General features: G+C 33.1%; 1 protein-coding gene across 1 annotated transcript; it reads left to right on the forward strand.

The window, feature by feature from the left end:
- The first annotated feature begins 4,647 nt into the window (after positions 1 to 4,647).
- On the forward strand, positions 4,648 to 7,335 carry LOC114162847. The gene is made up of 5 exons (XM_028046829.1): positions 4,648 to 5,469; positions 5,592 to 5,649; positions 5,747 to 5,830; positions 5,919 to 6,054; positions 6,452 to 7,335. The coding sequence occupies exons 1-5, from the start codon at positions 4,830 to 4,832 to the stop codon at positions 6,740 to 6,742; spliced, it is 1,209 nt and encodes a 402-aa protein (XP_027902630.1). The 5' UTR covers positions 4,648 to 4,829; the 3' UTR covers positions 6,743 to 7,335.
- The last annotated feature ends 5,564 nt before the right edge of the window (positions 7,336 to 12,899 follow it).

Raw genomic sequence — 12,899 nt, forward strand, 5'->3', positions numbered from 1 at the left:
AGAGACCATGTTGTAAAGTGTTGAAACGCTACTCATAGAAGAACACTACAATATTCAAATTAAAAGTGAGTAAAATTAGCTGAATTACACTAACCTATTAATCAACTATACTACATTAAACTAAAATAATTGAATTATTTAAGGTAAAAATTGAACTGAACCATTTTATAGTTCAATTTTAAATAATTGTATCTCTAAGATTACAATTAACTGCTCAAATAATTGAAACTACTTATTTTTCTTTTATTCATTTTCTACCAATTCACAAATAAAAAATAAAAAAGGTTTTTTATTATTTTAAAGTAAAAAATATTTCCAATATTTAAAAAATAATAAAATGGAAACACGTTTGCATGTTTAGCAAGATTGAAACAATTAAAAATGCAATTGGAAGAAAATAAATTTAAGGAAAAAATACAAGATAAATTGATTAAAAGTTATAGAAAACTTTTCGAAAGTATATACAATTATTAATTATGTATTATAAAATTAAATATCATATATGTAGATTAGTAAAAATTATAATTAGACTTAATAATCTATTATTATTATTATAAATGAAAAATTGTGTTTTCCCAAATTTGTACTAAAAATATTCATACTTGTATGCACACAAGATTGGTTGAAAGTAATACCTTTCTCTATATTTTTTTATGAAGATACTAAAGAACTTGATAAATTTGAGCAGAGTGAGTTTATATGAAAAATTTATATATTTTTTAATTTATATTTTAAGTTTGAAGATGTGTCACTAAGTTGTATTTTATACTAGAAATTATTCTAATAACCAATTTAGAGATCAATTCATAATAGAAACTATTTTACTTACTAATAATGTTTTAGTTTATAAATTGGTAACTAAATTGGTCACTAAAGTGAATAATTATTTTTTGTCACTAAAATTGGTTATAATTCAATGATTTTCTTGTAGTGTATTTTATGATGTAATAATTTTTTGATTTTGTTGTTTATGGGAGGACTTATGTTCTTGAGTAGAGACAAATCTTTGCTATCTACTTAGTTAATTTTTCTCCTTTTTTCAAGGATTTAAAAAATTGCTCAGTTCGATTCAATTTGTTAGAACAAAAGATAGTTCAGTTTACTTCATCTGGACTAATTTTCAGTTTAGTTCAGGCAAACAACTTTTAAGTTCACTGTAGCTTTACATAGTTCAGTTCAATGTAGTTCATTTTTCTCACCCGTAGTTCAAATTAGCAAACTAGTAGAGAAGGCTCAAGCTACTACTTGCATCTATAATGATCAACCTCTTTAGTGAGCAAACACGTGATCCTTTGATCACTCTTCACACAACCTATTTTTCTTAGCTAGGTGTGAGTGTTAGAGAAAGAACATACTAGTTATTAACCAAGAGTGGCTATTGTTCAAAGAGTACTCATGTTTAAGCCTTAAGTGACATGTGAAATACTTTAATGAAGTCAACTAAGAGTGGTTATCACCTAGTGAATATTTGTATTGAGCCAAAAGTAGTTTGGAAAAGAATACTTAGTTGAGTTATGAGTGGCTAAGAGTTGAAAGAATACTCTTGTGAGTTAGAAGGGACATGGAAAAGAATAGTTAGTTGAGTTAGGAGTGGCTAAAAGACGAAAGAATACTCTTGTTGAGTCAGAAGGACATGGAAAATAATACTTAATTGAGCTAGGACTGACTTCTAGAGAGTGCTCAAGGGGTTAACTAGGAGTGGCTACAACCTAAGTAATACTCATATTGTAAGTTCACAGCATTAGTCTGCTTAGTGGACCTCATCAATTGATTGAGAACTAAACATAGTTTTTGTACATTAGTCTTACTAGTAAAAAAATATTGTGTATAATCATCATCAGAACATCATCTTTTAGAAGAACATTGTTTGTGTTTATAATCAATTACAAGAGTGGTTACTATATTGTATTTGTCTAAGGATGACAATCTATTTTAGTGAGTGAAACATGTGATCTTATAGATTACACCCTTTGTAATCAAAGTGTTTAGCTAGGAATGGTTGGGTCAAAACAATACTTGTGCCTAGCCAAAAGTCGTTGTGCCAATACAATATTTGTAGCTTAGCTAGAAATGGTTATGTCTAGACTACTTATGTTAACCAAAAGTGGTTGTGTCCAAAATATAATTGTTGTTTAGGAAAAAGTAATTGCATTTATATAATACTTGTATCTTCTAGCGGTAGTCTATCTTAACGAAGCTTGATTGCGTAGATCAAGAAGTGGATGTAATATTTGTGTTTCAGACAAACTAGTATCAAACTACTTTGCATAAGTCATTCTATCTTTTAGCTTTTATATTTCATGTTATCAATCTACGTCTAACTTAAGTTGGAAAGCATCTCTCAAGAGAAACAATATTAAACTTTGTCTATTTGTATTTATCAAATGAAAGATTGTGAAAAGTTTTTGAAAAATCTTAAAACACGGTTCAACCCTATCTTCTTATGTTGTGACTTGTTTTCAGAGCTAATGAGGAAAGTGGACTAAGGCATGCAATAATTGTTTAAATCTCTTCTAGGTTCGATTTTACTTCATTTAGAAGAATGATATGACCAAGATAGACCACAATAGGAGTGACAAAAATAGACTTAAATAAGTTAGAAAAATATCAAGAAAAAAAACATGATATATCATCTAAGATAATTATGGAGCAAATCTTTCAAAGGATTGAAAGGTTTGTGGGGATATTGTTAAGTCGAAAGGTCATTACTAGACATACCAATCACTTGTGTGAAAGCATATCCTTGTATAATTTGCTTCTTAAGGGTAATATGATAGAAAAATAAATCAATTTTTGGTTCACAAAATTCTTAAAGATGTAAAATATTTAAATATTATATTACATTAATTATTAAATAACGGCCCGAGACAACCCATCAATGACGGTCTGTTTCAAATTTTCTTTCAAAATAGTTCATTTCGACCTTCGCCTTAGCTTGTCCAACTTGACCTTCGAGTAGGGGTCTGCCTTGACCTCCGGCCGAACATGCCTTCACATTCGACCCATGTCGACCCGTCTTGATATTCGGTCTAAGTCGTCCCATCTCAACCTTCGACTCTAGCCGACACATCTCGACTTTCTTTCAAGACTGACCCGCCTTGACCTTCGGTCATGATCACCCCATCTGGACCTTTCGTTCGGGCCGGCCTATCTCGACCTTCGGTCTGACCGACCCATCTCGATCCTTGGTCTGAGACAACTCATCTCCATGACGACCTATTTCAAATTTCCGTCCAAAATGACCTATCTCGACCTTCAGTTTGGTCTGCCCGTCTTAGCCTTTGACTCGAGACGATTTGACTCGATCTTTAACTCAGACTCAAGATATTATTTTTAAGAGTTAATTGAAGTATTTTAGTCGGGTAAGCGCACATAAGCCCTAACCCTAACCCACTTTAGAGGGAACTTTGAAAATTGAAGCTTTTTTTTTCTGGCCTCTCATGTAGGGGTGGGCTTATTCAAAGGTGGACTAAGACTGACGCATGGATCATTGGACAAATTGACACCTCCAGGTCTAAGTCACATAGATTAAAATATTAAGTGGTAGATTAAAATATTAGGTGGTGAAAGGTTGGAGAGTTCTTACCCTAATCCATTATTCTTAATTTGGTTTGTAAATCAAAGTAGTGATGCGTATGTCTAAGGTGGAATAGTAAATAGTTTTTCTTTTAGGATGTTATAAAATTGAAACTAACCCACATAAGAGCCTTTAGTGGATTTATTTCATGTTTGTTTTGTAGAACATGAAAAGAAAATTCTCTCTTTTAAATAATCATTAGTATCCCACTTTGGTGAAAAGCAAATGAAACTATGTTTACCCTAAAAAAAATCCTTTAATCTGGTGTCCGGGAATATAAGAACAAAAAACCAGAGAAACGATCTGAGTTGAGTGTCATAACAAAGTCTCACAAAGGAGTTTCTCACTTGATCTCAATATATCTCTCATATTTGTGCTACAGCACCACCATTTTATTCAATCCAACAACAATCTTTCATCGCTCTCAATGCTCACTTTCTAATGTTGCTTACAACGGATATCATGTATGTACTTTTTCTACCAATCCGTTTCCACTCTCTCATTCTCACACTCACAGGAAGATAAACATAAAAAATAAATAAATAAAAGACAGATTCCATACAGATAAAAGGAATGGGCCCAATGATTGATCTTTTTCCTTGCATTTTGACCTTTCTTATGCATCACTCCAACACTGATAAAAGTCCCATGGGAAGCCACACATATGCTGCATACATAAAACACTCTGTAAGAAATTTTTAACATGGTTCATACATACATCATATGATTCAGCCACAGCACAATATCCCACCCAACGAATCCTCCAACAAGCTTCCTTGATTCTCTAACCTTATATAAGTTATAATTCTGATATTAAGCTATATCAATACATAAACTTTAAACGTAACTCAATCTGGTAAAATAGATTTATAATTCAGTTATATACTCGATAATATGAATAATAACATATTAGTATGTTGAGAATTGCCAAGTGGCAAAAGTTAGAAGCGCGTGTCACACTCATCCCTCGTGGTTTAGTTTGCAAAAAGTAATGCCCCTCACAAGAGGTTGTATGGCAGATCCCCACCTCCCCATGTTACAACTTCTCCTCAACCTGTCCCTACCTTCCCCACATTTTATAAAAACCCATAACCCTCTCTTCCTTCTCCTAATTCACTTCCTCATCACACCCTTCATTTCCTCTCATTCTGCCATTCTCATTGCCTCGTAGCTTTGCTGGTTCATCTTCTCTGTTTCTTCATCAAAACACCCTTTTTCAATCTGAACTCATATCATAACAAAAGGCACCAACATGTGCAGCTCTAAGGCAAAAGTTACTGTAGGCATAGAGGCTGTTGCTGCTGCTGCTGCTGCTGCAACCACCACTGTGATGCCTTCTTCAGTGGCTAGAATCAATGGAAGGCCGGTCCTTCAACCAACTTGCAACCGTGTCCCAAACCTTGAAAGGAGGAATTCAATCAAGAAAGTGCAGCCACCAAAGTCACTTTCTCCACCATCACCACCTCTTCCCAGCAAGACCTCATTGACACCCCCAGTTTCTCCAAAGTCTAAGTCACCAAGGCTTCCTGCAGTGAAGAGAGGCAGTGACAACAATGGACTCAACACTAGCTATGAAAAGATTGCCATCCCAAAAAGCTCCTCAAAAGCTCCGACTTTGGAGAGAAAAAAGTCCAAGAGCTTCAAGGAAGGGTCCTGTGCGCCAGCCTCTGTAGACGCTTCATTCAGCTACTCCTCCTCTTTGATCACTGACTCCCCAGGAAGCATAGCTGCCGTGAGGAGGGAACAGATGGCACTCCAGCAGGCCCAGAGGAAAATGAAGATTGCCCATTATGGAAGATCAAAGTCTGCTAAGTTTGAAAGAGTTGTTCCTCTTGATCCTTCAAAGCCAACTGAGGAGGAGAAGAGATGCAGCTTTATTACACCCAATTCTGGTAATTCCTAGTGAATGTTGTTCTTCATTAGAATTGGATTTTCTATTATGTAACAAAAGTTTTCTTCTACTAAGTTTTAACTCAAATTCATATTACTGAAAAATGTGTCTTTTGATGAATAGATCCCATCTATATTGCTTATCACGACGAGGAATGGGGAGTTCCAGTTCACGATGACAAGTAAGCCACCACTTCTTTCTTTTTCTGTCTCAAACACATCACAGAAATATGCAGAAACTGACAATGATGACTGACAAAATCACTATTCTCCATCCAGGATGTTATTTGAGCTTTTAGTCTTGAGTGGTGCTCAAGTTGGATCTGATTGGACCTCAACTTTGAAGAAACGCCAAGATTTTAGGTTGAGTTCTGTTTAAAGACATTCATATTCATAATTTTCATGAATTTTTTTGGATGGAAGAAACTGATATTTTTAAATTATGTGACAGAGCTGCATTTTCAGAATTTGACGCGGAAACTGTGGCCAACTTAACTGATAAGCAAATGATGTCAATTAGTTCTGAATATGGCATTGACATAAGCAGAGTCCGAGGAGTAGTAGATAATGCTAACCAAATTTTAGAGGTAACGAAACTCAAAAGCTGTAACTTTTCATCTCTCTTTTCAACTTAGTCTCTCTTCTTTTCTTCTTATGTCCCTCAAAATTATAGTTTGAGCTGGCTTAACTGAATATTCTGTAATGAAACAACAGAATAGTTAAAGAGTATTAATTAATGGTAAGGTGGCTTCTCCAGCTACATCTTATTATTATCTCTTTAATGTACCTAATGACAAGAAATTTCCAACAGATTACAAGTTTTAATTCTGGCCCTACCCAGTTGATTCACACAGTGGTTTCCCCATCAATCTTTTCATAAATTACAAAGTTTTAGTTGGTGTTTGTTAACACTAGCTAACAATTACTGTTTACTGTTCATTTAGCTGGTAATAATATCAGGTTTTTGAAATTGGGGTGTTGCAGATTAAGAAAGACTTTGGATCATTTGACAAGTACATTTGGGGGTTTGTGAATCATAAACCCATCTCCACACAATACAAGTTTGGGCATAAGATCCCAGTGAAGACCTCAAAATCAGAGAGCATAAGCAAAGACATGGTGAGGAGAGGGTTCAGGAACGTTGGTCCAACAGTGGTTCATTCATTCATGCAAGCAAGTGGTCTAACCAATGACCACTTAATCACATGCCACAGGCACTTGCAGTGCACCCTATTGGCAGCTCGTCCTCATTGTACCATAGACTCTTCCCAATAAAGCCAATTTCAACTCAGAAATAAGGAAAAAGAGATTGACCCAGAAGAGCTGAAGACATAAATTAAGAGTTATTATGTATGCTGAAGATGGTGCATATATAATAATGTGGCTAACAATAGTTTACTTTTCGGTTAATGTTGTGTATAATATTAGATAGGACAAAAAGGGTTTCTGATTTGTGAGATGTTGTGAGAACTTTTGATGACAGTTTGGGTGTGATTTTCTTTGCATGATTAATGGAAAAGAAAAAAAAAAGTGATTATAAGAGAGAAGAAAAAAAGGATTAGGGTGGTGTTATTTAGTAGTGGGAGGAGGCTTAGGGAACAGTGAGCATGTGCATGTGCAATTGGGAGGCAAGGGCATGTGTGGTGTCAGTTTGCTTTCTAGACCATGTGACCCATCAGACTTTGCATTATTTGGTTCCCTTTAACAGCCTGTTTGTGATACTTGTAAGAGGGGAGTGTAGGACCACCCTCCCTTCCCTTTTTCTTCTCTTGCTTTGTTTATGGGGTTGTTATCTTTACTGTATTCTCTAACTTTTTGGCTTGCCTCATATAAATTATATACCCTAATATATTTTGGAGTTGGTGTGATGTTTTGAGTGCCCTTCAATACATTTCCCATGTGCTTCTCTACTGTTTCATCCCTAACATACTTTTCAAAACGTTAACCAGATAAGATAAGTATCTTACTACCTCCCCCATGTGCTCATTCACTTATTTTCTTAAAGTTTTGAATAGGAATCGATGTTAATTCTTATGTGAATTAGACTTAGATCACAAATGTGATTTCAGAGATAGCAAGATTTCATTTTCTCCTATCTGATAGTACTTTGAGAGATAGTGAAACTCATTGCTACCACCACTACTGTAGCAGCATTTAACATGGTACACATGCATGCAAGGACTTGGAAAATGCATGAGAGTGTTATTATTAGTGGGATTGGTCCTAACATGAAGGCTAGTATAACATCCTAGACAAAAGAGCATCCAATAAAGAATAAATGGGCAATTAATGTGAGGTAGTTGACAATACCAAAATCTGTAAAACAAGGAGAATCCACTAAAGTACTCACCAAGTATCTCTTTATTGCAAGGTGTAAGCAACTTCGTGAACCATGCCAACGAACATTGTACCAACTATTTAATTTTCAGAAGTTAATAATAAGTTGACTATTATGTCTCTATCTTCTTATAACAGATACATTAAGAACACAGTGAGAAATATAATATTCATGCATTTCTTTCATCAATCCAAATGCAGATAGGTTTTTCCTCATTGTTTTCTAGGCTATGTAGGATGATATATATGCAGATTCTGCAGAAAGTTATAAGCCCATGTCCTTCATATTCTCTGTTTTTTTCAGAAGTGTTATTCTACGTTAGTGATCTTCATTGTTCTTTCTTCCCTTTTTCTAACTCCTAGGTGAAGTTATTGTAGCAAAAAATCAAGCACTTTCAGCTTTGTATAGAGTTTCAGGCTAGGGTAATATGAGTTCATACTAGATAATAGGCAAATGTTGTTGAAATGTCGTTGTGCATCAATAAATAATTTTGGAAAATAACTATAGGTAAATCTAATTTCTTCAAAAAATATTGTTGTGCATTAATTTGTAAATAATATTTCTTGCAAATTTAAGAGATTATAAATAATTTTTATACAATATATATTACAGACAGGAGAAATAGGCAAAAAAGTGTAATAGGATAATTGATCTAAACGAAACAAAAACAGTGTAACTATTGAACGGTATAAAAATTTAAACAAAGAAACAGATATTATTACCTAATTTGGGAAATTCTAAATAGATGTTAACTCAACCCAATTAACCAACTCAATGGAACAATGACAGAGTAGGTTGAGTTCACATGTCCAAATAAGATGTATTTTCTTACAAGTTTTAAATTAAACTATTTAAAGAGTTGCTTTTTTTTACTGCAGACATAATTTATTTGTATTTTATTTATTATACATAAATCCAGCAGTAAATTTTTATTTTTAATATTCTTGTTTATTTGGATAATTCATTCACGAGTTGTCGTTTTCAATATAATTTTTTATAATTTTGGGAGTTACTCAACCTAATTTCACTACGGATTAGGTTAAGATTTTCAGTCTTATAAACAAACAACTTCAATCTAATCCATTTTTAACGAGCTAGATTAAATAAACGCGTTTGGCATTCCTAATTTCTATTAACCTTTTACTTATTTATTTATTTTCATATATCTAAAGATTCTATGTTTTAAAGCTTACAAAATTAACTACTTTATGTTTTACCTTAGTCGTCTATTTTAGTGGGAAGCTTACATCGAAAGGAAACAAACAACGAAAACTAAAAGTTCGCTAAAGCTATTACCTTGTTAACTACCGCTAAGAAAAAATTATTCTCAAATTTTTTATTTGCCATGAGAAATATAACTATTACACACAAATAAAATTTAAAATTTACAGTAATGTATATATCAGTAATGATAAATATATAAAAAAATACCATCTATTAATTTATATCTTAAATTATTATTTTAAATATATTATATAAAATTTGATAATACGCTTAAAAACTTATGTTTTATTTATTATATGTATAAACTTATTGAAATAGTTGTACTTCCCCATCTTTGACATGCTCATATAAATAAAAAACGTTCTTTACTAAAATTAAATTTGATAGTTCTTTTTTCTTATCAAGAACATATTAATTTGGAACACTAAAAAACACACAGAAGGTTTAAACACTAAAAAAACACATATTTTGGTGTGTTGTGACAATTCCAACCCATTTTTTTGCACAACTTCTATAAGCTTCCTACTATAGAACAATCAAATAATAGGTGTTTCTTTTATTCCTCACCCCTCCCACGCATTACATGCACGTAACTTGTCACATCCACCTCTCTTTTGGACAAGTTGTCACGAGTTGCAACTTTATTAATTAGTAGTTTCCATGGAAATTGTAAAGCAAATGGTAAAGTTTTAATATTCCAAAATTGTCCAAAAATATTAGCGTCTTGCCCCATTCTAATTTTGTTGTATGCTAATTTCTTAGTAAAAATATTAGTTTCATTATCCTTCCTCTCTTATTCATCCTCTTTGCCCTTATCCAGTGTACACTTTCCTAGCTCATACATCAAGTTAGATACATGAACTTTCTCTTATTCAAACCAATCTCTTCACCATTGTAATTTCCATTCCCAAGATTCCTCATTCCATCTTCCAAACTCCCCTAATTTAGCCTCATTAGCAGTGGAATTGGCACACATTCGGGGATACTTTTATAACATAGGAACTTTGCTAAGCCAACTATCTTCCTAAAACTAAATAAGATTTCCTTTTCCTCTACACCAAGAAATGTTTTTATCAAACCAATTCCCTCTTTGTCACTTCTTATATACTTTTCTAAGATCTCTCCACCATAAGGATTCATATTTAGTCTCATTATTGTTGTTTAAACTTCTCCAAGATCCGTACTTAGGCTCAAAAACATCCTTCCACGAACTATGTTTTTCTTTGCCTAGTCTCCATTTCCCTTTACCTAATAAAGCTAGATTAAACACTTTTAAGTCTCTCACACCTTCCCACCCTCTTCCTTACTATTGCATAAGTTTTCCCAGCTTATCCATGCAATTTTTCTACCACTATGTCCCAACCCCAAATAAACTTTTGTTAAATTCTTTTGAGTAATAACATTCCAAAACTGATATTTCCTATGATTCCACCCCTCTCCCCCACTGGCATTCATAGGTATGTGAATGGTTTCATCATTTTGTTACAATTCACCATAATTGAAAATCTATCTAAAGTATAATGATCAACCCCAATCCCCCCAAGCTTAGATCTGTAGAAATCAACCTTCAGCCCCAATGCAAATTTGAAACAACGGATAATGCTTTTGATAACCAAAATATTGTGTGTTTCAACTTGACACAAAAACAAAGTATCATCAGCAAAATGTAACATGTTCACTTATGTTTCATTTTCCCGACCCTTATCCCTTTTAGCTTATTTTTATGTACTACTTGCCTCACTAGTTCTACTAACCATTTTGCCATAATCAGAAACAAGAATGAGGCTAGTGGATCTCCTATTCTCAGTCCTTTGGTTGGACTAAATTCTTATGTTGGGATCCCATTAACCAATATGGATATTAAGACAGATTCTAAACAACCTTTAATCCATCTAATCCATTTAGAGAAAAAATCAAATCTTTCTAACATGTAATATAGAAAATCCCAATAGACTAAATCATATGCACTACTAAAAAAAACTCATATTTTCTACCAATTTTGTTTAAAAAAAATTTCATAAGAAATACATATAAATTTTGTTATGAAAAAAATGCAAGAATTTCCTACCAATCTTTTTGGAAAATATTTTGTACAATACACTTTTTGCAAAAAAAAAAAAACATGTAGGAAATACTTGTGAATTTTATAATTTTGTACAAAATAATTATCCACGAAGGAATTACTTGCTAGTTAAAATTCTTAGGAAAAATGGCAAAAAAAAATCTTTTCTTGCAAATATTTTTAACAAATTTGCAAGAAAAATCTCATGTAATATGAAAATTTCTGGTAGTGATGATTGCTCAAATCTACTTTCATTATGATCTCGCTCTGTCTTTTCCTTATAATTTCATCCACCACTTCATTTGCTACAACTACACTATCCAAAAGTCTTCCACCCTTTGTGAAAACATATTATTTTTTGTATTTATAATCTTATGAAAGACTTCCTTTAGTCTATGTGATAAATTTTTTTATATTATCTTCTACATGTTACCCACTGAAGATATAAGCATATAGTCATTTAGTTCTTGAGGATTTTCTACCTTAAGTATGAGTGTAATGAATGATGCATTACTTCCTTTTGGCCAGTTTCCCCAACTATGGAAGTTGTTTATTGTAAGACCTAGGAAAATTTAATAAAGAATAAATATTTTATTACGATAATTGTGGATGAGGGATACACCTAAAGGAATTAAATGGGCTAATCATAACAAGGAACAATGATAGCTTAAATGATTGAGTGTGTTGGGTGTTGTTGAGAGGATTTGGGCTTAAGTCTTACGTATGCCAGTAGTGGGATATTTAATTATTATTTTATTTTTGTATGTATGTATGAGTGTGTGAGGTGGCATTATATATGTATGTGTGCATGAAATGTTAGGAAGCATGTAATGGCTTGTTGGTTGTGTATATGCTTAGTTATTGTGTGGTTGAGAATTTGAACCTTGGCTAGCACTAAATAGTTCTTTTTTACGGTTGATTATTTTTGCTACGTTGCTAGATGACTAGCAAACCTAGTCGTCCTTGAAGGAGTAGAGAAGTAGTAGTTATAAGACTTGGATGGGTAGAAAAACCTCCAAGTAATGTCACTTGAATGACAATTAAGCCATTTTCGTTTTCATTTTTATTAAATTAATTTTAGGGCTAAAAAAAATAAAGGGTTATTTTAGTGAGGGAAAGAGGGAAAATTCGTGTGGCAACTGAGAGGAATTTTATAGAGTAGCAAAACCTGACCTAAGGAGAGTATAGAAGGCTGGTAAAAGTTCTCTTTGGTAGAGGCAAGGGTAGATCAATTTCTAGGCAAGAAGGAACTCTAAGAGTGTGTTTGGATGGGAATTCCAAGTAAGGGAAGTTGTAATTCATGTTTTTATTCTAATTTATGTTTTTCGTGATATGATGAAGCATGGATGCCTAGTTCTTCTTTCTTTTCGCACTGAAAAATCAAGTTTCTGGGTTTCTGCCTAGAAACCGCCTAGTGGGTTAAGAACATCGCCAAGCAATGCATGCCGTTTTTGCGTAGTTTTTGGGTTCTGTCCAGAAACCGCCTGGCGAAAATGAAGGCCTGCCAGGTGACACGAACTAGGTTGGTTCGTGTTTTTCATTTTTTTGGCTTTGTGGTATCTTTGAGTGTCTTATAAATTCCTATACTCTTATGTGACTATGTATTTATATAATTGATTGAGAATTCCACTATTGATTGTGATTTGATTATTGAATGATTATATCAACATGTGGTTTCAATAAGGGTTGGGATGAATATGAAATATGATTTTCAGATACCAATGATGGTGATTTTTGTAATTGTATGATGAAGGATTATCTTGTTCTTTTAAGATTATTGAATATGGTGTGAGTTGATTAAGAAAGCT

The sequence above is a fragment of the Vigna unguiculata genome, chromosome 1 (assembly GCF_004118075.2).
Source record: "Vigna unguiculata cultivar IT97K-499-35 chromosome 1, ASM411807v1, whole genome shotgun sequence".
Taxonomy (NCBI): domain Eukaryota; kingdom Viridiplantae; phylum Streptophyta; class Magnoliopsida; order Fabales; family Fabaceae; genus Vigna; species Vigna unguiculata.